Raw genomic sequence first — 27937 nt, 5'->3', positions numbered from 1 at the left:
GAGAGGAGGGATAGAGATGAACAGAGGAGAGGAGGGATAGAGATGAACAGAGGGAGAGGAGGGATAGTGATGAACAGAGGGAGAGGAGGGGGATAGTGATGAACAGAGGGAGAGGAGGGATAGTGATGAACAGAGGGAGAGGAGGGATAATGATGAACAGAGGGAGAGGAGGGATAGAGATGAACAGAGGGAGAGGAGGGATAGTGATGAACAGAGGAGAGGAGGGATAGTGATGAACAGAGGAGAGGAGGGGAATGATGAACAGAGGGAGAGGAGGGATAATGATGAACAGAGGGAGATGAGGGATAGTGATGAACAGAGGGAGAGGAGGGATAGTGATGAACAGAGGGAGAGGAGGGATAGTGATGAACAGAGGGAGAGGAGGGATAATGATGAACAGAGGGAGAGGAGGGATAATGATGAACAGAGGGAGATGAGGGATAGTGATGAACAGAGGAGAGGAGGGATAATGATGAACAGAGGGGAGGAGGGATAGAGATGAACAGAGGAGAGGAGGGATAGAGATGAACAAAGGGAGATGGAGGGAGGGATGATGAGACAGAGGGAGAGGAGGGATAGAGATGAACAGAGGGAGAGGAGGGATAGTGATGAACAGAGGGAGAGGAGGGATAGATGATGAACAGAAGGAGAGGAGGGATAGAGATGAACAGAGGAGAGGAGGGATAGAGATGAACAGAGGGAGAGGAGGGATAGAGATGAACAGAGGGAGAGGAGGGATAGTGATGAACAGAGGGAGAGGAGGGATAGTGATGAACAGAGGGGGAGAGGGGAGGGATAGAGATGAACAGAGGAGAGGAGGGATAGAGTGATGAACAGAGGGAGAGGAGGGATAGTGATGAACAGAGGAGAGGAGGGATAGAGATGAACAAGAGGGAGAGGAGGGATAGAGATGAACAGAGGGAGAGGAGGGATAGAGATGAACAGAGGGAGAGGAGGGATAGTGATGAACAGAGGGAGAGGAGGGATAGTGATGAACAGAGGGAGAGGAGGGATAGTGATGAACAGAGGGAGAGGAGGGATAGAGATGAACAGAGGGGAGGGAGGGATAGAGATGAACAGAGGGAGAGGAGGGATAGTGATGAACAGAGGGAGAGGAGGGATAGTGATGAACAGAGGGAGAGGAGGGTTAATGATGAATAGAGGGAGAGGAGGGATAATGATGAACAGAGGGAGATGAGGGATAGTGATGAACAGAGGGAGAGGAGGGATAGTGATGAACAGAGGGAGAGGAGGGATAGTGATGAACAGAGGGAGAGAAGGGTTAATGATGAATAGAGGGAGAGGAGGGATAATGATGAACAGAGGGAGATGAGGGATAGTGATGAACAGAGGGAGAGGAGGGATAATGATGAACAGAGGGAGAGGAGGGATAGAGATGAACAGAGGGAGAGGAGGGATAGAGATGAACAGAGGGAGATGAGTGATAGTGATGAACAGAGGGAGAGGAGGGATAATGATGAACAGAGGGAGGAGGGATGATGAACAGAGGGAGAGGAGGGATAGTGATGAACAGAGGAGAGGAGGGATAGTGATGAACAGAGGGAGAGGAGGGATAGAGATGAACAGAGGGAGAGGAGGGATAGAGATGAACAGAGGAGAGGAGGGATAGGGAGATGAACAGAGGGAGAGGAGGGATAATGATGAACAGAGGGAGAGGAGGGATAGTGATGAACAGAGGGAGAGGAGGGATAATGATGAACAGAGGGAGAGGAGGGATAGTGATGAACAGAGGGAGAGGAGGGATAGTGATGAACAGAGGGAGAGGAGGGATAATGATGAACAGAGGAGAGGAGGGATAGTGATGAACAGAGGAGAGGAGGGATAGTGATGAACAGAGGGAGAGGAGGGATAGATGATGAACAGAGGGAGAGGAGGGATAGAGATGAACAGAGGGAGAGGAGGGATAGATGATGAACAGAGGAGAGGAGGGATAGTGATGAACAGAGGGAGAGGAGGGATAGAGATGAACAGAGGAGAGGAGGGATAGTGATGAACAGAGGAGAGGAGGGATAGAGATGAACAGAGGGAGAGGAGGGATAGAGATGAACAGAGGGAGAGGGAGGGAGAGGGATAGATGATGAACAGAGGGAGAGGAGGGATATGATGAACAGAGGAGAGGAGGGGATGAACAGAGGGAGAGGAGGGATAGTGATGAACAGAGGGAGAGGAGGGATAATGATGAACAGAGGGAGAGGAGGGATAGAGATGAACAGAGGGAGAGGAGGGATATGATGAACAGAGGAGAGGAGGGATAGTGATGAACAGAGGGAGAGGAGGGATAATGATGAACAGAGGAGAGGAGGGATAATGATGAACAGAGGGAGAGGAGGGATAGTGATGAACAGAGGGAGAGGAGGGATAGTGATGAACAGAGGGAGGAGGGATAGTGATGAACAGAGGGAGAGGAGGGATAATGATGAACAGAGGGAGGAGGGATAATGATGAACAGAGGGAGAGGAGGGATAGTGATGAACAGAGGAGAGGAGGGATAGATGATGAAGGAGGGATAATGGACAGGAGGGGAGGAGATGATGAACAGAGGGAGAGGAGGGATAGATGATGAACAGATGGGAGAGGAGGGATAGTGATGAACAGAGGGAGAGGAGGGATAGTGATGAACAGAGGGAGAGGAGGGATAGAGATGAACAGAGGAGAGGAGGGATAGAGATGAACAAAGGGAGAGGAGGGATAGTGATGAACAGAGGGAGAGGAGGGATAATGATGAACAGAGGGAGAGGAGGGATAGTGATGAACAGAGGGAGAGGAGGGATAGTGATGAACAGAGGAGAGGAGGGATAGTGATGAACAGAGGGAGAGGGAGGGAGGAGTGATGAACAGAGGAGAGGAGGGATAGTGATGAACAGAGGGAGAGGAGGGATAGTGATGAACAGAGGGAGAGGAGGGATAGTGATGAACAGAGGGAGAGGAGGGATAGAGATGAACAGAGGGAGAGGAGGGATAGAGATGAACAGAGGGAGAGGAGGGATAGAGATGAACAGAGGGAGAGGAGGGATAGTGATGAACAGAGGGAGAGGAGGGATAGAGATGAACAGAGGGAGAGGAGGGATAGAGATGAACAGAGGGAGAGGAGGGATAGTGATGAACAGAGGGAGAGGAGGGATAGTGATGAACAGAGGGAGAGGAGGGATAATGATGAACAGAGGGAGAGGAGGGATAGTGATGAACAGAGGGAGAGGAGGGATAGTGATGAACAGAGGGAGAGGAGGGATAGTGATGAACAGAGGGAGAGGAGGGATATGATGAACAGAGGGAGAGGAGGGTGATGAACAGAGGGATGATGAACAGAGGGATGAGGGATAATGATGAACAGAGGGAGATGAGGGATATGATGAACAGAGGGAGATGAGGGATAGTGATGAACAGAGGGAGAGGAGGGATAGTGATGAACAGAGGGAGAGGAGGGTTAATGATGAACAGAGGAGAGGAGGGATAATGATGAACAGAGGGAGATGAGGGATAGTGATGAACAGAGGGAGAGGAGGGATAATGATGAACAGAGGGAGAGGAGGGATAGAGATGAACAGAGGGAGAGGAGGGATAGAGATGAACAAAGGGAGAGGAGGGATAGTGATGAACAAAGGGAGAGGAGGGATAGTGATGAACAGAGGGAGAGGAGGGATAATGATGAACAGAGGGAGAGGAGGGATAGAGATGAACAAAGGGAGAGGAGGGATAGTGATGAACAGAGGGAGAGGAGGGATAGAGATGAACAGAGGGAGAGGAGGGATAGAGATGAACAGAGGGAGAGGAGGGATAGAGATGAACAGAGGGAGAGGAGGGATAGAGATGAACAGAGGGAGAGGAGGGATAGTGATGAACAGAGGGAGAGGAGGGATAATGATGAACAGAGGGAGAGGAGGGATAGTGATGAACAGAGGGAGAGGAGGGATAGAGATGAACAGAGGGAGAGGAGGGATAGTGATGAACAGAGGGAGAGGAGGGATAGTGATGAACAGAGAGAGAGGAGGGATAATGATGAACAGAGGGAGAGGAGGGATAGAGATGAACAAAGGGAGAGGGGGATGAACAGAGAGAGGAGGGATAGAGATGAACAGAGGGAGGAGGATAGAGATGATAGAGGAGAGGGAGAGGAGGGATAGTGATGATTTTGATGATGAACAGAGGGAGAGGAGGGATAGTGATGAACAGAGGGAGAGGAGGGTTAATGATGAACAGAGGAGAGGAGGGATAATGATGAACAGAGGGAGGAGGGATAGTGATGAACAGAGGAGAGGAGGGATAATGATGAACAGAGGGAGAGGAGGGATAATGATGAACAGAGGGAGAGGAGGGATAGGGATAGTGATGAACAGAGGGAGAGGAGGGATAATGATGAACAGAGGAGAGGAGGGATAATGATGAACAGAGGGAGAGGAGGGATAATGATGAACAGAGGAGAGGAGGGATAATGATGAACAGAGGGAGAGGAGGGATAGAGATGAACAGAGGAGAGGAGGGATAGAGATGAACAAAGGGAGAGGAGGGATATTGATGAACAGAGGGAGAGGAGGGATAATGATGAACAGAGGAGAGGAGGGATAGTGATGAACAGAGGGAGATGAGGGATAGTGATGAACAGAGGGAGAGGAGGGATAATGATGAACAGAGGGAGAGGAGGGATAGAGATGAACAGAGGAGAGGAGGGATAGAGATGAACAGAGGGAGAGGAGGGATATTGATGAACAGAGGGAGAGGAGGGATAATGATGAACAGAGGGAGAGGAGGGATAGTGATGAACAGAGGGAGAGGAGGGATAGTGATGAACAGAGGAGAGGAGGGATAGAGATGAACAGAGGAGAGGAGGGATAATGATGAACAGAGGGAGAGGAGGGATAGAGATGAACAGAGGACAGAGGAGGGATAGTGATGAACAGAGGGAGAGGAGGGATAGTGATGAACAGAGGGAGAGGAGGGATAGAGATGAACAGAGGAAGAGGAGGGATAGTGGTGAACAGAGGGAGAGGAGGGATAGAGATGAACAAAGGGAGAGGAGGGATAGAGATGAACAGAGGGAGAGGAGGGATAGAGATGAACAAAGGGAGAGGAGGGATAGAGATGAACAGAGGGAGAGGAGGGATAGTGATGAACAGAGGGAGAGGAGGGATAGTGATGAACAGAGGGAGAGGAGGGATAATGATGAACAGAGGGAGAGGAGGGATAGTGATGAACAGAGGGAGAGGAGGGATAGAGATGAACAGAGGGAGAGGAGGGATAGTGATGAACAGAGGGAGAGGAGGGATAGTGATGAACAGAGGGAGAGGAGGGATAATGATGAACAGAGGGAGAGGAGGGATAATGATGAACAGAGGGAGAGGAGGGATAGTGATGAACAGAGGGAGAGGAGGGATAGTGATGAACAGAGGGAGAGGAGGGATAGTGATGAACAGAGGGAGAGAAGGGTTAATGATGAACAGAGGGAGAGGAGGGATAATGATGAACAGAGGGAGATGAGGGATAGTGATGAACAGAGGGAGAGGAGGGATAATGATGAACAGAGGGAGAGGAGGGATAGAGATGAACAGAGGGAGAGGAGGGATAGAGATGAACAAAGGGAGAGGAGGGATAGTGATGACCAGAGGGAGAGGAGGGATAATGATGAACAGAGGGAGAGGAGGGATAGAGATGAACAAAGGAGAGGAGGGATAGTGATGAACAGAGGGAGAGGAGGGATAGAGATGAACAGAGGGAGAGGAGGGATAGAGATGAACAAAGGGAGAGGAGGGATAGAGATGAACAGAGGGAGAGGAGGGATAGAGATGAACAGAGGGAGAGGAGGGATAGTGATGAACAGAGGGAGAGGAGGGATAATGATGAACAGAGGGAGAGGAGGGATAGTGATGAACAAAGGGAGAGGAGGGATAGTGATGAACAGAGAGAGAGGAGGGATAATGATGAACAGAGGGAGAGGAGGGATAGTGATGAACAGAGGGAGAGGAGGGATAGAGATGAACAAAGGGAGAGGAGGGATAGAGATGAACAGAGGGAGAGGAGGGATAGAGATGAACAGAGGGAGAGGAGGGATAGAGATGAACAGAGGGAGAGGAGGGATAGTGATGAACAGAGGGAGAGGAGGGATAGTGATGAACAGAGGGAGAGGAGGGTTAATGATGAATAGAGGGAGAGGAGGGATAATGATGAACAGAGGGAGATGAGGGATAGTGATGAACAGAGGGAGAGGAGGGATAATGATGAACAGAGGGAGAGGAGGGATAGTGATGAACAGAGGGAGAGGAGGGATAATGATGAACAGAGGGAGAGGAGGGTTAATGATGAACAGAGGGAGAGGAGGGATAATGATGAACAGAGGGAGATGAGGGATAGTGATGAACAGAGGGAGAGGAGGGATAATGATGAACAGAGGGAGAGGAGGGATAGAGATGAACAGAGGGAGAGGAGGGATAGAGATGAACAAAGGGAGAGGAGGGATATTGATGAACAGAGGGAGAGGAGGGATAATGATGAACAGAGGGAGAGGAGGGATAGTGATGAACAGAGGGAGATGAGGGATAGTGATGAACAGAGGGAGAGGAGGGATAATGATGAACAGAGGGAGAGGAGGGATAGAGATGAACAGAGGGAGAGGAGGGATAGAGATGAACAAAGGGAGAGGAGGGATATTGATGAACAGAGGGAGAGGAGGGATAATGATGAACAGAGGGAGAGGAGGGATAGTGATGAACAGAGGGAGAGGAGGGATAGTGATGAACAGAGGGAGAGGAGGGATAGTGATGAACAAAGGGAGAGGAGGGATAGTGATGAACAGAGGGAGAGGAGGGATAGAGATGAACAGAGGGAGAGGAGGGATAGTGATGAACAGAGGGATAGGAGTGATAGTGATGAACAGAGGGAGAGGAGGGATAGAGATGAACAGAGGAAGAGGAGGGATAGTGGTGAACAGAGGGAGAGGAGGGATAGAGATGAACAAAGGGAGAGGAGGGATAGAGATGAACAGAGGGAGAGGAGGGATAGAGATGAACAGAGGGAGAGGAGGGATAGTGATGAACAGAGGGAGAGGAGGGATAGAGATGAACAGAGGGAGAGGAGGGATAGTGATGAACAGAGGGAGAGGAGGGATAGTGATGAACATAGGGAGAGGAGGGATAATGATGAACAGAGGGAGAGGAGGGATAGTGATGAACAGAGGGAGAGGAGGGATAGAGATGAACAGAGGGAGAGGAGGGATAGTGATGAACAGAGGGAGAGGAGGGATAGAGATGAACAGAGGGAGAGGAGGGATAGTGATGAACAGAGGGAGAGGAGGGATAGTGATGAACAGAGGGAGAGGAGGGATAGTGATGAACAGAGGGAGAGGAGGGATAGAGATGAACAGAGGGAGAGGAGGGATAGTGATGAACAGAGGGAGAGGAGGGATAATGATGAACAGAGGGAGAGGAGGGATAGAGATGAACAGAGGGAGAGGAGGGATAATGATGAACAGAGGGAGAGGAGGGATAATGATGAACAGAGGGAGAGGAGGGATAGAGATGAACAGAGGCAGAGGAGGGATAATGATGAACAGAGGGAGAGGAGGGATAATGATGAACAGAGGAGAGGAGGGATAGTGATGAACAGAGGCAGAGGAGGGATAATGATGAAGAGAGGGAGAGGAGGGATAGTGATGAACAGAGGGAGAGGAGGGATAATGATGAACAGAGGGAGAGGAGGGATAGTGATGAACAGAGGGAGAGGAGGGATAGAGATGAACAAAGGGAGAGGAGGGATAGTGATGAACAGAGGGAGAGGAGGGATAGTGATGAACAGAGGGAGAGGAGGGATAGTGATGAACAGAGGGAGAGGAGGGATAGTGATGAACAGAGGGAGAGGAGGGTTAGAGATGAACAAAGGGAGAGGAGGGATAGTGATGAACAGAGGGAGAGGAGGGATAATGATGAACAGAGGGAGAGGAGGGATAGTGATGAACAGAGGGAGAGGAGGGATAGAGATGAACAAAGGGAGAGGAGGGATAGTGATGAACAGAGGGAGAGGAGGGATAGTGATGAACAGAGGGAGAGGAGGGATAGTGATGAACAGAGGGAGAGGAGGGATAATGATGAACAGAGGGAGAGGAGGGATAATGATGAACAGAGGGAGAGGAGGGTTAGAGATGAACAGAGGGAGAGGAGGGATGGAGATGAACAAAGGGAGAGGAGGGATAGTGATGAACAGAGGGAGAGGAGGGATAATGATGAACAGAGGGAGAGGAGGGATAGTGATGAACAGAAGGAAGGCGAGTCAGGAGGGCGAGACAGAAGGAGGGAGATAGAGAAAGGTGGAGGGAGTTGAAGGCAGGGAAGCAGAGCTGGGGAGAAAGATATGCATGTGAGAACAAGATAGAGATTAATAAAAACCGAGGGAGGAGGTAGAGAGAACAAGAGACTGAAAGAGCAGGCAAAAGAGAGAAAAGGGGATAGTGAAAGAGAGAGGGGGCACGAGTGAAGGATGCAGAGAGAGAGGGGGCACGAGTGAAGGAGGCAGAGAGAGAGGGGTAGAGCGGGAGAGAGAAGGACAGAGAGGTAGAGAGAGGGGTAGAGCGGGAGAGAGAAGGACAGAGAGGGAGAGAGAGGGGTAGAGCGGGAGAGAGAAGGACAGAGAGGGAGAGAGAGGGGTAGAGCGGGAGAGAAAGGACAGAGAGGGAGAGAAAGGACAGAGAGAGGGGTAGAGCGGGAGAGAGAGAGGGGTAGAGGGAGAGAGAGGGGTAAGGGAAGGGTAGAGAGGGAGAGAGAATGACAGAGAGGGCTAGAGCGGGAGAGAGGGGTAAGGGAAGAGAGAGAAGGGTAGAGAGGGAGAGAGAAGGACAGAGAGGGAGAGAGAGGGGTAGAGCGGGGTAGAGAGGGGTAAGGGAAGAGAGAGAAGGGTAGAGAGGGAGAGAGAAGGACAGAGAGGGGTAAAGAGAGGGAAATAGATGGGTAAGGGAGAGAGAGAGAAGGGTAGAAGGAGAACGAGAGGGAGACAGAGAGGGGGAGGAGGGGAATCAGACAGAGATAGGAGGGGGAAGGAGACAGAGAGGCAGCGAAAGGAGGGGGAAGGAGCCCGAGGCAGAGAGAGGAGGCAAGTAGAAAGAGCGAGGCAGAGAGAGGAGGCAAGTAGAAAGAGAGAGGTAGAGAGAGGAGGCAAGTAGAAAGAGCGAGGCAGAGAGAGGAGGCAAGTAGAAAGAGAGAGGTAGAGAGTGGAGGCAAGTAGAAAGAAAGAGGTAGAGAGTGGAGGCAAGTAGAAAGAGAGAGGTAGAGAGAGGAGACAAGTAGAAAGAGAGAGGTAGAGAGTGGAGGCAAGTAGAAAGAGAGAGGTAGAGAGTGGAGGCAAGTAGAAAGAGAGAGGTAGAGAGTGGAGGCAAGTAGAAAGAGAGGTAGAGAGTGGAGGCAAGTAGAAAGAGAGAGGTAGAGAGAGGAGACAAGTAGAAAGAGAGAGGTAGAGAGTGGAGGCAAGTAGAAAGAGAGAGGTAGAGAGAGGAGACAAGTAGAAAGAGAGAGGTAGAGAGTGGAGACAAGTAGTAAGAGAGAGGTAGAGAGTGGAGGCAAGTAGAAAGAGAGAGGTAGAGAGTGGAGACAAGTAGAAAGAGAGAGGTAGAGAGTGGAGGCAAGTAGAAAGAGAGAGGTAGAGAGTGGAGGCAAGTAGAAAGAGAGAGGTAGAGAGTGGAGACAAGTAGAAAGAGAGAGGTAGAGAGTGGAGGCAAGTAGAAAGAGAGAGGTAGAGAGTGGAGGCAAGTAGAAAGAGAGAGGTAGAGAGTGGAGACAAGTAGAAAGAGAGAGGTAGAGAGTGGAGGCAAGTAGAAAGAGAGAGGTAGAGAGTGGAGGCAAGTAGAAAGAGAGAGGTAGAGAGAGGAGACAAGTAGAAAGAGAGGTAGAGAGTGGACCCTGACAGTAAATCTCAGTAAGACAAAACGAATGGTGTTCCAAAAAAGGTCCAGTTGCCAGGACCACAAATACAAATTCCTTCTAGACACCGTTGCCCAAGAGCACACAAACAACTATACATACAGTATTTGGCCCTAAACAGAGAGTACACAGGGGCACAATACCTGAAAACTGTTACTTACCCGGAATTAAGGAAAGCTTTGACTATGTACTATAGCCTTGCTATTAAGAAAGGCCACCGTGAAATACCACAGTGTGCCATCACAGCAGCAATATTTGTGATCTGTTGCCACAAGAAAAGGGCAACCAGTGAAGAACACTATTGTAACCTATATTTATGTTGATTTATTTTCCTTTTTATACTTCAACTATTTGCACACTTGCTTTGGCAATGTTAACACATGTTTCTCATGCTAATAAAGACCTTACATTGAATTGAATTGAGAGGAGGAGAAGGAGAAAGAGCTAGAGAGAGGAGGAGTGAGGGAGGGAGAGAGAGGGGAGGAGGGGGAAAGAGAGAGGTGGAGAGAGGGAGGGAAAGAGAGGGGAGGAGGGGGAAAGAGAGAGGGGGAGAGAGGTAGAGAGAGGAGGAGTGAGGGAGGGGAGGAGGGGGAAAGAGAGAGGTGGAGAGAGGGAGGGAGAGAGAGGGGAGGAGGGGGAAAGAGAGAGGGGGAGAGAGGGGAGGAGGGGGAAAGAGAGAGGGGGAGTGAGTGAGGGAGAGAGAGGGAAAGAGAGAGGAGGAGTGAGTGAGGGAGGGGAGGAGGGGGAAAGAGAGAGGTGGAGAGGGGAGGAGTGAGGGAGGGAGAGAGAGGGGAGGAGGGGGAAAGAGAGAGGTGGAGAGAGGGGGAGTGAGTGAGGGAGAGAGAGGGAGGGAAAGAGAAAGAGAGAGGTAGAGAGAGGAGGAGTGAGGGAGGGGAGGAGGGGGAAAGAGAGAGGTGGAGTGAGGGAGGGAGAGAGAGGGGGAGAGAGGAGGAGTGAGGGAGGGGAGGAGGGGGAAAGAGAGAGGGGGAGTGAGGGAGGGAGAGAGAGAGGTAGAGAGAGGAGGAGTGAGGGAGGGGAGGAGGGGGAAAGAGAGAGGTGGAGAGGGGAGGAGTGAGGGAGGGAGAGAGAGGGGAGGAGGGGGAAAGAGAGAGGGGGAGTGAGTGAGGGAGAGAGAGGGAGGGAAAGAGAAAGAGAGAGGTAGAGAGAGGAGGAGTGAAGGAGGGGAGGAGGGGGAAAGAGAGAGGTGGAGAGAGGAGGAGTGAGGGAGGGAGAGAGAGGGGAGGAGGGGGAAAGAGAGAGGAGGAGTGAGGGAGGGGAGGAGGGGGAAAGAGAGAGGTGGAGAGAGGGAGGGGAGGAGGGGGAAAGAGAGAGGAGGAGTGAGGGAGGGAGAGAGGTGGAAAGAAAAAGAGAGAGGAGGAGTGAGGGAGGGAGAGAGAGGGGAGGAGGGGGAAAGAGAAAGAGAGAGGAGGAGGAAAGAGAAAGCGAGGTAGAGAGAGGAGGAGTGAGGGAGGGAGAGAGGGGGAAAGAGGAGGAGTGAGGGAGGGAGAGAGAGGGGGGAGGGGGAAAGAGAGAGGTGGAGAGAGGGGGAGTGAGGGAGGGAGAGAGAGGGAAAGAGAGAGGTAGAGAGAGGAGGAGTGAGGGAGGGGAGGAGGGGGAAAGAGAGAGGTGGAGGGAGGGAGAGAGAGGGGAGGAGGGGGAAAGAGAGAGGTGGAGAGAGGGGGAGTGAGTGAGTGAGGGAGAGAGAAAGAGAGAGGTAGAGAGAGGAGGAGTGAGGGAGGGGAGGAGGGGGAAAGAGAGAGGAGGAGTGAGGGAGGGAGAGAGAGGGGAGGAGGGGGAAAGAGAGAGGTAGAGAGAGGAGGAGTGAGGGAGGGAGAGAGGGGAGGAGGGGGAAAGAGAGAGGTAGAGAGAGGGGGGAGGAGGAGGAAAGAGAGAGGAGGAGTGAGAGAGGGGGGAGGAGGAGGAAAGAGAAAGAGAGGAGGAGTGAGGGAGGGAGAGAGAGGGGAGGAGGGGGAAAGAGAAAGAGAGGAGTGGTAGCACTGGGAGGGAGGTGTATGGAATCCCAGACAGCAGAAAGGACAGAAGTGCTGAGTCAAACATATGGAAATCACACAGACTGTCTGGGGAGCTGCAAACTAGAGATTCAACCACTCAGTCAGACTCACTGTAAAATACTGTTTATTACCCCCTCGCTCCTACTGTGTCTAATACCACACTTCACACACCATTCTATAACTACAACTAGAGAACAGGCGACATACAACTCAATAACTACACATCACACAACTAGAGACCAGGCTACATACAACTCAATAACTACACATCACACAACTAGAAACCAGGCTACATACAACTCAATAACTACACATCACACAACTAGAAACCAGGCTACATAAAAATACATAACTACACATCACACACCATTCTATAACTACAACTAGAGACCAGGCTACATAAAACTACATAACTACACATCACACACCTAGAAACCAGGCTACATACAACTCAATAACTACACATCACACAACTAGAAACCAGGCTACATAAAAATACATAACTACACATCACACACCATTCTATAACTACAACTAGAGACCAGGCTACATACAACTACATAACTACACATCACACAACTAGAAACCAGGCTCCATACAACGCAATAACTACACATCACACACCATTCTATAACTACAACTAGAGACCAGGCTACATAAAACTACATAACTACACATCACACACCTAGAAACCAGGCTCCATACAACTCAATAACTACACATCACACAACTAGAAACCAGGCTACATAAAAATACATAACTACACATCACACACCATTCTATAACTACAACTAGAGACCAGGCTACATAAAACTACATAACTACACATCACACACCATTCTATAACTATAACTAGAGACCAGGCTACATAAAACTACATAACTACACATCACACACCATTCTATAACTACAACTAGAGACCAGGCTACATACAACTACATAACTACACATCACACAACTAGAAACCAGGCTACATACAACTCAATAACTACACACCACACAACTAGAAACCAGGCTACATGAAACTACATAACTACACATCACACACCATTCTATAACTACAACTAGAGACCAGGCTACATACAACTACATAACTACACATCACACAACTAGAGACCAGGCTACATACAACTCAATAACTACACATCACACAACTAGAAACCAGGCTCCATACAACTCAATAACTACACATCACACAACTAGAGACCAGGCTACATACAACTCAATAACTACACATCACACAACTAGAAACCAGGCTACATACAACTACATAACTACACATCACACACCATTCTATAACTACAACTAGAGACCAGGCTACATAAAACTACATAACTACACATCACACACCATTCTATAACTACAACTAGAGACCAGGCTACATAAAACTACATAACTACACATCACACACCATTCTATAACTACAACTAGAGACCAGGCTACATAAAACTACATAACTACACATCACACACCATTCTATAACTACAACTAGAGACCAGGCTCCATACAACTCAATAACTACACATCACACAACTAGAAACCAGGCTACATACAACTCAATAACTACACATCACACAACTAGAAACCAGGCTACATACAACTCAATAACTACACATCACACACCATTCTATAACTACAACTAGAAACCAGGCTACATAAAACTACATAACTACACATCACACACCATTCTATAACTACAACTAGAGACCAGGCTACATACAACTACATAACTACACATCACACAACTAGAAACCAGGCTACATACAACTCAATAACTACACATCACACACCATTCTATAACTACAACTAGAGACCAGGCAACATACAACGCAATAACTACACATCACACAACTAGAAACCAGGCTACATACAACTCAATAACTACATATCACACAACTAGAGACCAGGTGACATACAACTACATAACTACACATCACACAACTAGAAACCAGGCTACATACAACTCAATAACTACACATCACACACCATTCTATAACTACAACTAGAGACCAGGCAACATACAACGCAATAACTACACATCACACAACTAGAAACCAGGCTACATACAACTCAATAACTACATATCACACAACTAGAGACCAGGTGACATACAACTACATAACTACACATCACACAACTAGAAACCAGGCTACATACAACTCAATAACTACAATATCACACAACTAGAGACCAGGCTACATACAACTCAATAACTACACATCACACAACTAGACACCAGGCTCCATACAACTCAATAACTACACATCACACAACTAGAGATCAGGCTACATACAACTACATAACTACACATCACACAACTAGAAACCAGGCTACATACAACTCAATAACTACACATCACACAACTAGAGACCAGGCTCCATACAACTCAATAACTACACATCACACAACTAGAGACCAGGCTACATACAACTACATAACTACACATCACACAACTAGAGACCAGGCTACATACAACTACATAACTACACATCACACAACTAGAAACCAGGTTCCATACAACGCAATAACTACACATCACACACCATTCTATAACTACAACTAGAGACCAGGCTACATAAAACTACATAACTACACATCACACAACTAGAAACCAGGCTCCATACAACTCAATAACTACACATCACACAACTAGAAACCAGGCTACATACAACTCAATAACTACACATCACACAACTAGAAACCAGGCTACATACAACTCAATAACTACACATCACACAACTAGAAACCAGGCTACATACAACTCAATAACTACACATCACACAACTAGAAACCAGGCTACATACAACTCAATAACTACACATCACACAACTAGAAACCAGGCTACATACAACTCAATAACTACACATCACACAACTAGAAACCAGGCTTCATACAACTCAATAACTACACATCACACAACTAGAAACCAGGCTACATACAACTCAATAACTACATATCACACAACTAGAGACCAGGTGACATACAACTACATAATTACACATCACACAACTAGAAACCAGGCTACATACAACTCAATAACTACACATCACACAACTAGAAACCAGGCTACATACAATTCAATAACTACACATCACACAACTAGAAACCAGGCTACATACAACTCAATAACTACACATCACACAACTAGAAACCAGGCTACATACAACTCAATAACTACACATCACACAACTAGAGACCAGGCTACATACAACTCAATAACTACACATCACACAACTAGAAACCAGGCTACATACAACTCAATAACTACACATCACACAACTAGAAACCAGGCTACATAAAAATACATAACTACACATCACACACCATTCTATAACTACAACTAGAGACCAGGCTACATACAACTACATGACTACACATCACACAACTAGAAACCAGGCTCCATACAACGCAATAACTACACATCACACACCATTCTATAACTACAACTAGAGACCAGGCTACATAAAACTACATAACTACACATCACACACCATTCTATAACTACAACTAGAGACCAGGCAACATAAAACTACATAACTACACATCACACAACTAGAAACCAGGTTCCATACAACGCAATAACTACACATCACACACCATTCTATAACTACAACTAGAGACCAGGCTACATAAAACTACATAACTACACATCACACAACTAGAAACCAGGCTCCATACAACTCAATAACTACACATCACACAACTAGAAACCAGGCTACATACAACTCAATAACTACACATCACACAACTAGAAACCAGGCTACATACAACTCAATAACTACACATCACACAACTAGAAACCAGGCTACATACAACTCAATAACTACACATCACACAACTAGAAACCAGGCTACATACAACTCAATAACTACACATCACACAACTAGAAACCAGGCTACATACAACTCAATAACTACACATCACACAACTAGAAACCAGGCTTCATACAACTCAATAACTACACATCACACAACTAGAAACCAGGCTACATACAACTCAATAACTACACATCACACAACTAGAAACCAGGCTACATACAACTCAATAACTACACATCACACAACTAGAAACCAGGCTACATACAACTCAATAACTACACATCACACAACTAGAAACCAGGCTACATACAACTCAATAACTACACATCACACAACTAGAAACCAGGCTACATACAACTCAATAACTACACATCACACAACTAGAAACCAGGCTACATACAACTCAATAACTACACATCACACAACTAGAAACCAGGCTACATACAACTCAATAACTACACATCACACAACTAGAAACCAGGCTACATACAACTCAATAACTACACATCACACAACTAGAAACCAGGCTACATAAAAATACATAACTACACATCACACACCATTCTATAACTACAACTAGAGACCAGGCTACATACAACTACATGACTACACATCACACAACTAGAAACCAGGCTCCATACAACGCAATAACTACACATCACACACCATTCTATAACTACAACTAGAGACCAGGCTACATAAAACTACATAACTACACATCACACACCATTCTATAACTACAACTAGAGACCAGGCAACATAAAACTACATAACTACACATCACACAACTAGAAACCAGGCTCCATACAACGCAATAACTACACATCACACACCATTCTATAACTACAACTAGAGACCAGGCTACATAAAACTACATAACTACACATCACACACCATTCTATAACTACAACTAGAGACCAGGCTACATAAAACTACATAACTACACATCACACACCTAGAAACCAGGCTACATACAACTCAATAACTACACATCACACAACTAGAAACCAGGCTACATAAAAATACATAACTACACATCACACACCATTCTATAACTACAACTAGAGACCAGGCTACATACAACTACATAACTACACATCACACAACTAGAAACCAGGCTCCATACAACGCAATAACTACACATCACACACCATTCTATAACTACAACTAGAGACCAGGCTACATAAAACTACATAACTACACATCACACACCATTCTATAACTACAACTAGAGACCAGGCTACATAAAACTACATAACTACACATCACACACCATTCTATAACTACAACTAGAGACCAGGCTACATAAAACTACATAACTACACATCACACACCATTCTATAACTACAACTAGAGACCAGGCTACATACAACTACATAACTACACATCACACAACTAGAAACCAGGCTACATACAACTCAATAACTACACATCACACAACTAGAAACCAGGCTACATACAACTCAATAACTACACATCACACAACTAGAAACCAGGCTACATAAAACTACATAACTACACATCACACAACTAGAGACCAGGCTACATACAACTCAATAACTACACATCACACAACTAGAGACCAGGCTACATACAACTCAATAACTACACATCACACAACTAGAGACCAGGCTACATACAACTACATAACTACACATCACACAACTAGAAACCAGGCTCCATACAACGCAATAACTACACATCACACAACTAGAAACCAGGCTACATAAAACTACATAACTACACATCACACACCATTCTATAACTACAACTAGAGACCAGGCTACATAAAACTACATAACTACACATCACACACCATTCTATAACTACAACTAGAGACCAGGCTACATAAAACTACATAACTACACATCACACACCATTCTATAACTACAACTAGAGACCAGGCTACATACAACTACATAATTACACATCACACAACTAGAAACCAGGCTACATACAACTCAATAACTACACATCACACAACTAGAAACCAGGCTACATACAACTCAATAACTACACATCACACACCATTCTATAACTACAACTAGAGACCAGGCTACATACAACTACATAACTACACATCACACAACTAGAAACCAGGCTACATACAACTCAATAACTACACATCACACAACTAGAAACCAGGCTACATACAACTCAATAACTACACATCACACAACTAGAAACCAGGCTACATAAAACTACATAACTACACATCACACACCATTCTATAACTACAACTAGAGACCAGGCTACATACAACTACATAACTACACATCACACAACTAGAGACCAGGCTACATACAACTCAATAACTACACATCACACAACTAGAAACCAGGCTCCATACAACTCAATAACTACACATCACACAACTAGAAACCAGGCTACATACAACTCAATAACTACACATCACACAACTAGAAACCAGGCTACATAAAACTACATAACTACACATCACACACCATTCTATAACTACAACTAGAGACCAGGCTACATAAAACTACATAACTACACATCACACACCATTCTATAACTACAACTAGAGACCAGGCTACATAAAACTACATAACTACACATCACACACCATTCTATAACTACAACTAGAGACCAGGCTCCATACAACTCAATAACTACACATCACAGAACTAGAAACCAGGCTACATACAACTCAATAACTACACATCACACACCATTCTATAACTACAACTAGAAACCAGGCTACATAAAACTACATAACTACACATCACACACCATTCTATAACTACAACTAGAGACCAGGCTACATACAACTACATAACTACACATCACACAACTAGAAACCAGGCTACATACAACTCAATAACTACACATCACACACCATTCTATAACTACAACTAGAGACCAGGCAACATACAACGCAATAACTACACATCACACAACTAGAAACCAGGCTACATACAACTCAATAACTACATATCACACAACTAGAGACCAGGTGACATACAACTACATAACTACACATCACACAACTAGAAACCAGGCTACATACAACTCAATAACTACACATCACACAACTAGAGACCAGGCTACATACAACTCAATAACTACAATATCACACAACTAGAGACCAGGCTCCATACAACTCAATAACTACACATCACACAACTAGAGACCAGGCTACATACAACTCAATAACTACACATCACACAACTAGAAACCAGGTTCCATACAACGCAATAACTACACATCACACACCATTCTATAACTACAACTAGAGACCAGGCTACATAAAACTACATAACTACACATCACACAACTAGAAACCAGGCTCCATACAACTCAATAACTACACATCACACAACTAGAAACCAGGCTACATACAACTCAATAACTACACATCACACAACTAGAAACCAGGCTACATACAACTCAATAACTACACATCACACAACTAGAAACCAGGCTACATACAACTCAATAACTACACATCACACAACTAGAAACCAGGCTACATACAACTCAATAACTACACATCACACAACTAGAAACCAGGCTACATACAACTCAATAACTACACATCACACAACTAGAAACCAGGCTACATACAACTCAATAACTACACATCACACAACTAGAAACCAGGCTACATACAACTCAATAACTACATATCACACAACTAGAGACCAGGTGACATACAACTACATAATTACACATCACACAACTAGAAACCAGGCTACATACAACTCAATAACTACACATCACAGACCATTCTATAACTACAACTAGAGACCAGGCAACATACAACTACATAACTACACATCACACAACTAGAAACCAGGCTACATAAAACTACATAACTACACATCACACACCATTCTATAACTACAACTAGAGACCAGGCTACATACAACTACATAACTACACATCACACAACTAGAAACCAGGCTACATAAAACTACATAACTACACATCACACACCATTCTATAACTACAACTAGAAACCAGGCTACATACAACTCAATAACTACACATCACACACCATTCTATAACTACAACTAGAGACCAGGCTACATACAACTACATAACTACACATCACACAACTAGAAACCAGGCTACATAAAACTACATAACTACACATCACACACCATTCTATAACTACAACTAGAGACCAGGCTACATACAACTACATAACTACACATCACACAACTAGAGACCAGGCTACATACAACGCAATAACTACACATCACACAACTAGAAACCAGGCTACATACAACTCAATAACTACACATCACACAACTAGAGACCAGGCTACATACAACTCAATAACTACACATCACACAACTAGAAACCAGGCTACATACAACTCAATAACTACACATCACACACCTAGAAACCAGGCTACATAAAACTACATAACTACACATCACACACCATTCTATAACTACAACTAGAGACCAGGCAACATACAACGACATAACTACACATCACACACCATTCTATAACTACAACTAGAGACCAGGCAACATAAAACTACATAACTACACATCACACAACTAGAAACCAGGCTACATACAACTACATAACTACACATCACACACCATTCTATAAGTACAACTAGAGACCAGGCTACATACAACGCAATAACTACACATCACACAACTAGAGACCAGGCTACATACAACGCAATAACTACACATCACACACCATTCTATAACTACAACTAGAGACCAGGCTACATACAACTACATAACTACACATCACACACCATTCTATAACTACAACTAGAGACCAGGCTACATACAACTCAATAACTACACATCACACACCATTCTATAACTACAACTAGAGACCAGGCTACATACAACTACATAAATACACATCACACAACTAGAGACCAGGCTACATAAAAATACATAACTACACATCACACACCATTCTATAACTACAACTAGAGACCAGGCTACATAAAACTACATAACTACACATCACACAACTAGAGACCAGGCTACATACAACTCAATAACTACACATCACACACCATTCTATAACAACAACTAGAGACCAGGCTACATACAACTCAATAACTACACATCACACACCATTCTATAACTACAACTAGAGACCAGGCTACATACAACTACATAACTACACATCACACACCATTCTATAACTACAACTAGAGACCAGGCAACATACAACTACATAACTACACATCACACAACTAGAGACCAGGCTACATACAACTACATAACTACACATCACACACCATTCTATAACTACAACTAGAGACCAGGCTACATACAACTACATAACTACACATCACACAACTAGAGACCAGGCTACATACAACTCAATAACTACACATCACACAACTAGAGAGCAGGCTACATACAACTACATAACTACACATCACACAACTAGAAACCAGGCTACATACAACGCAATAACTACACATCACACACCATTCTATAACTACAACTAGAGACCAGGCAACATACAACTCAATAACTACACATCACACAACTAGAAACCAGGCTACATAAAACTACATAACTACACATCACACACCATTCTATAACTACAACTAGAGACCAGGCTACATACAACTACATAACTACACATCACACAACTAGAAACCAGGCTCCATACAACTCAATAACTACACATCACACAACTACAAACCAGGCTCCATACAACTCAATAACTACACATCACACAACTAGAAACCAGGCTACATAAAACTACATAACTACACATCACACACCATTCTATAACTACAACTAGAGACCAGGCTACATACAACGCAATAACTACACATCACACAACTAGAGACCAGGCTCCATACAACTCAATAACTACACATCACACAACTACAAACCAGGCTCCATACAACTCAATAACTACACATCACACAACTAGAAACCAGGCTACATACAACTCAATAACTACACATCACACAACTAGAAACCAGGCTACATACAACGCAATAACTACACATCACACAACTAGAAACCAGGCTACATACAACGCAATAACTACACATCACACAACTAGAAACCAGGCTACATACAACTCAATAACTACACATCACACAACTAGAAACCAGTCTACATACAACTCAATAACTACACATCACACAACTAGAGACCAGGCTACATACAACTACATAACTACACATCACACAACTCGAAACCAGTCTACATACAACTCAATAACTACACATCACACAACTAGAAACCAGGCTACATACAACTCAATAACTACACATCACACAACTCGAAACCAGTCTACATACAACTCAATAACTACACATCGCACAACTTGAAACCAGGCTACATACAACTCAATAACTACACATCGCACAACTAGAAACCAGACTACATACAACTCAATAACTACACATCACACAACTAGAAACCAGTCTACATACAACTCAATAACTACACATCGCACAACTTGAAACCAGGCTACATACAACTCAATAACTACACATCGCACAACTAGAAACCAGACTACATACAACTCAATAACTACACATCACACAACTCGAACCAGGCTACATGAAACTACATAACTACACATCACACAACTAGAAACCAGGCTACATACAACTACATAACTACACATCACACAACTAGAAACCAGGCTACATACAACTCAATAACTACACATTGCACAACTAGAAACCAGGCTACATACAACGCAATAACTACACATCGCACAACTAGAAACCAGGCTACATACAACTCAATAACTACACACTTAGGAACCAGCCAGTGTCATCTTTAACAGGCAACAGCATGAAAGGCTTAATGAAGCCTTTGTAAACCTGTTATAAGCTTTATATAGATGTTCAATAGCAGCACACAGTACAGCCAGTTAGAGCTACCGACAGTTACAACTCATAACAGCTCACACACTACAAAAAAGGCTTCACTCGTTGGCTGTCGTAGCTTCACATAGGAAACAAAACAAACAAATAGAATGAATGAAACAGGGAGGAATGTGTGTGTTTCTTTGCTTGTGTGTGTTTGTGTGCGCACACGTGTGTTTGGCTGTGTTTACAGATGTACACTACTGACCAAAAGTATGTGGACACCTGCTCATCAACATCTAATTCCAAAATCATGGGCATTAATATGTTGATCCCCTTTGCTGCTATAACAGCCGTCACTCTTCTGGGAATCCTTTCCACTAGATGTTGAAACATTGCTGCGGGGACTTGCTTCCATTCAGCAACAAGAGCATTAGTGAGGTCAGACACTGATGTTGGGCGATTAGGCCTGGCTCGCAGTCAGCGTTCCAATTCATCCCAAAGGTGTTCGATGGGGTTGAGGTCAGGGCTCTGTGCAGGCCAGTCAAGTTCTTCCACACTGATCTCGACAAACCATCTCTGTATGGACCTCGCTTTGTGCATGGGGGAATTGTCATGCTGAAACAGGAAAGGGCCTTCCCCAAACTGTTACCACAAAGTTGGAAGCACAGAATCTTCTAGAATTTATTTTGTCTGATGTTGCATTAAGAATTCCCTTCACTGGAACTAAGGGGCTTGGATCATGAAGAACAGCCCCAGACCATTATTCCTCCTTCACCAAAGTTTACAGTTGGAACTATGCATTCGGTCAGGTAGCGTTCTCCTGCTATTCTCCAAAACCAAGATTAGTCCGTCGGACTGTGATTCATCACTCCAGAGAACACGTTTCCACTGCTCCAGAGTCCAATGGCGGCGAGCTTTACACCACTCCAGCAGACGCTTGGCCATGGAAACCCATATCATGAAGCTCCCGGTGAACACTTCTTGTGCTGATGTTGATTCCAGAGGCAGTTTGGAACTCAGTAGTGAGTGTTGCAACCGAGGACAGATGAGTTTTACTCGCTACACACTTCAACACTCTGCGGTTGTATTTGTGAGCTTGTGTGGCCTACCACGATGCTGAGCCGTTGTTAATCCTTGAATTTTCCACTTCACAATAACAGCAGCAGCAGCAGGGCAAATATTTGACAAACTGACTTGTTGGAAAGCCGTCACCCTATGACGGTGCCACGTTGAAAGTCACTGAGCTCTTCTGTTAGGCCATTCTACTGCCAATGTTTGTCTATGGAGATTACATAGCTGTGTGTTCCATTTTATGCACCTGTCAGTAACAGGTATGGCTGAAATAGCCGAATCCACTCATTTGAAGGGCTGTCCACATACTTTTGTATATACACCACTGTACCAGTCAAAAGTTTGGACACACCTACTCATTCCAGGGTTTTTCTACATTGTAGAATAATAGTGAAGACATCAAAACTATGAAATAACACATGTGGAATCATGTAATAAACAAAAAAGTGTTAAACAAATCCAAATATATTTTATATTCTTCAAAGTAGCCACCCTTTGCCTTGATCACAGCTTTGCAAAATACAGAAAAACCCTTCAATGAGTAGGTGTTTTCAAACGTTTGACTGGTACTGCATAGTGGTTGTGTTTGTGTGTGTGTGTGGTATAACCACCATGGGTTTTCTGTGGTCTAAACAGGGAGACTGCAATGCAGCTATTTATAGTGTGTGTTTGGTGCTGTCGATAGAGGAGAGGAAAGCCTGCAGCTCCCTTTCTCTCTCATCTCTCACTTTCTCTCTCTCTTTCTCTTCCCCTCTTCCTCCCAACAGGGGAGCTGTGGGACCAAGATAAGTGCCCAGACTGCTCTCACCAAACACACACACACACACACACACACACACATACACACACAGCTCCCATCGGGCAGCGGCTTACCTCAAAGTGCATTGGGTTTAAAGAATGGAAGTGTCACTGTGAAAATGTAAACAGCTAGGCTTATTTTCCTTTTAAATGCCCCTGCATGTTATAGAGAAAACACTCACTATTCACTACATTTACATTAAGAGCAGTAGCTCATGTTATTGACACTATTTGACATTTTGAGGAATATAAGACGCATATTTCACTTAGCCTGCATTTCAAATGACACCCTAATACCCCCATATAGTGCACTACTTGTCAAAAGTAGTGCACTATAGGGAACAGAGTGGGGTGCCCCTCCATGCCCTTAAATCGCCAGGTTTACACAGCTCTGGTTTACACAGCTCTGGTCTACACAGCTCTGGTTTACACAGCTCTGGTCTACACAGCTCTGGTCTACACAGCTCTGGTCTACACAGCTCTGGTCTACACAGCTCTGGTTTACACAGCTCTGGTTTACACAGCTCTGGTTTACACAGCTCTGGTCTACACAGCTCTGGTCTACACAGCTCTGGTCTACACAGCTCTGGTTTACACAGCTCTGGTCAACACAGCTCTGGTTTACACAGCTCTGGTCTACACAGCTCTGGTCTACACAGCTCTGGTTTACACAGCTCTGGTTTACACAGCTCTGGTTTACACAGCTCTGGTCTACACAGCTCTGGTTTACACAGCTCTGGTTTACACAGCTCTGGTCTACACAGTTCTGGTTTACACAGCTCTGGTCTACACAGCTCTGGTTTACACAGCTCTGGTCTACACAGCTCTGGTCTACACAGCTCTGGTTTACACAGCTCTGGTTTACACAGCTCTGGTTTACACAGCTCTGGTTTACACAGCTCTGGTCTACACAGCTCTGGTTTACACAGCTCTGGTTTACACAGCTCTGGTCTACACAGCTCTGGTCTACACAGCTCTGGTTTACACAGCTCTGGTTTACACAGCTCTGGTCTACACAGCTCTGGTCTACACAGCTCTGGTTTACACAGCTCTGGTCTACACAGCTCTGGTCTACACAGCTCTGGTTTACACAGCTCTGGTTTACACAGCTCTGGTCTACACAGCTCTGGTCTAAAGTAGTTCATCACAGTAGGGCACTACATGGAGAATATGGTGTCATTTGAGCTGTGACCTTCGATTAAATCCAACTTTCTTTTCTGATTGACAGGTTTAAACAGATCATCCCTAAATTGGACCCGCCTCCCCCGTCCTTCAACCGTAAGCGAGCCAGCCGAACTGTCTCTCCGGGGTTGGAGTTCAACCCGCTGACCATGCCCCTGACCACACAAGTAGATGGGAATGGTGGCGTTCCGAGCCGGAGCGAGAGCCTGTCCTTCCCAGACATCACGCCCTGCTCCCTCTCTTCCGGACTCTCAGGAGACTTCCACCAGCTCAGCAACGGAGGCGGCGAGAGCGGCTCGTGCGGCTCAGCTAGTGAGGATTCCGGCGTCCGCTCCGAGACTAAATCGCATCTCTCGCCTCTCCACGACGAAGAGGACCCGTTTTGGGACAGGGGGGCGTTCCTGACTGCCTCTAGCGGCTGTGGCAGCCCCCTAGAAGACATGAAGGGGGAAACTGCACCCCTGTCATGCGTCACCACCACCCCAGGCACACACGCGGACAGCTACGAGCACACGCTCCCCTTCTCCTCCCCCATCAATGACACCTGTCTACACATCAGCTTCTCAGAGGATGAGTTGCTGGACAGCAGCCCTGAGGACTCCAGTGTCCCACAACGGAGCTAGGAAGACGGGCTGGGAGAGCTACTACAGGCCGTGACTTCATTATAGAGGCCTCTGGGGCTGGGGGCTCCTAGCTGACTGACACTGATGCTGCAACAGACACCACACAATAAAATGACTGACACAGACTGTTATCAGAGCTCCTAACGCACTCTGAAATGCAATAGTGTTTTGTAGGCCTCATTCGGTCCATATTCCTAAAATGTTGAGTGAGCTGGATTTCAAGACTAGTTTTTCTGTCCTTTCACAACACACAGCTGGACAGAATTGTGCATGACCTGAACATATTTCAACACACAGAAAAAGAACATAAAATGATCTATTATTCTATAAATTATTGCCATATGGACAGATCCTAGTATTTTTATAGAGAATAATGATTTTATTTGTTATTAGAAAATAAGTAGAGAATTGAGAATAATCATGTAGCAGAAGTCTTTCACTGTTAATGTAGCCTATAGTGTCAGTGACAAGTTAGTAGTCAAGATGCTTTAAATGTATTTCATTACATACTCTCAACTCATTTACAGGGTGTTCAACACCAAGCGTTACGGAAGTCAAAGTGACATACTGTAGGAATGTTGTGGGAACGTTGTGAGAACATTGGATGTGAAGTGCTGTGGCGTTGAGAACAGCTGCCCTCTCTCAGACATCAGACTATGAAGAGTTATCAAGAGTTATGAAGTGTTATGAAGAGTTATGAAGAGTTATGAAGAGTTATGAAGAAAGGAACAGGGAAGTGATAGAAAAGGAACAGCGAATGGAAGAGAAGTGGTGATGGAAATCAAATCACATCAAATCAAATGTATTTATATAGCCCTTCGTACATCAGCTGATATCTCAAAGTGCTGTACAGAAACCCAGCCTAAAACCCCAAACAGCAAACAATGCAGGTGTAAAAGCACGGTGGCTAGGAAAAACTCCCTAGAAAGGCCAAAACCTAGGAAGAAACCTAGAGAGGAACCGGGCTATGTGGGGTGGCCAGTCCTCTTCTGGCTGTGCCGGGTAGAGATTATAACAGAACATGACCAAGATGTTCAAATGTTCATAAATGACCAGCATGGTCGAATAATAATAAGGCAGAACAGTTGAAACTGGAGCAGCAGCACAGTCAGGTGGACTGGGGACAGCAAGGAGCCATCATGTCAGGTAGTCCTGGGGCACGGTCCTAGGGCTCAGGTCCTCCGAGAGAGAGAAAGAAAGAGAGAATTAGAGAGAGCATATGTGGGGTGGCCAGTCCTCTTCTGGCTGTGCCGGGTGGAGATTATAACAGAACGTGGCCAAGATGTTCAAATGTTCATAAATGACCAGCATGGTTGAAACTGGAGCAGCAGCATGGCCAGGTGGACTGGGGACAGCAAGGAGTCATCATGTCAGGTAGTCCTGGGGCATGGTCCTAGGGCTCAGGTCCTCCGAGAGAGAGAAAGAAAGAGAGAAGGAGAGAATTAGAGAGCGCACACTTAGATTCACACAGGACACCGAATAGGACAGGAGAAGTACTCCAGATATAACAAACTGACCCTAGCCCCCCGACACATAAACTACTGCAGCATAAATACTGGAGGCTGAGACATGTGTTTGTGTGTTTGGTCACTCACACTCATACTCACAGTGTGGTAGTTTGATGATGTGTGTTTGGTCACTCACACTCATACTCACAGTGTGGTAGTTTGATGATGTGTGTTTGGTCACTCACACTCATACTCACAGTGTGGTAGTTTGA

General features: G+C 45.4%; 1 protein-coding gene across 3 annotated transcripts in view; it reads left to right on the top strand.

Moving 5' to 3' along the window:
• The window catches only part of si:dkey-34e4.1 (carboxyl-terminal PDZ ligand of neuronal nitric oxide synthase protein), a 428423-nt gene extending 400488 nt beyond the window's left edge, over window positions 1–27935 (top strand). Inside the window, exons 11-12 of one of the 3 annotated variants that reach the window (XR_008142864.1) lie at window positions 25641–27363; window positions 27592–27935. Coding sequence is in view for 1 of the 3 variants with exons in the window: in XM_052525398.1 (XP_052381358.1) it covers window positions 25641–26217 (577 nt within the window). In the remaining 2 variants the exon portion in view is untranslated. Of the gene's footprint in view, window positions 1–25640 lie in introns of all 3 variants that reach the window. The other 2 variants (XR_008142865.1, XM_052525398.1) reach the window with 2 other exon arrangements.
• The last annotated feature ends 2 nt before the right edge of the window (window positions 27936–27937 follow it).

The sequence above is a fragment of the Oncorhynchus keta genome, chromosome 9 (assembly GCF_023373465.1).
Source record: "Oncorhynchus keta strain PuntledgeMale-10-30-2019 chromosome 9, Oket_V2, whole genome shotgun sequence".
NCBI classification, from domain to species: domain Eukaryota; kingdom Metazoa; phylum Chordata; class Actinopteri; order Salmoniformes; family Salmonidae; genus Oncorhynchus; species Oncorhynchus keta.
This window is presented reverse-complemented; position numbering and strand designations above follow the sequence as displayed.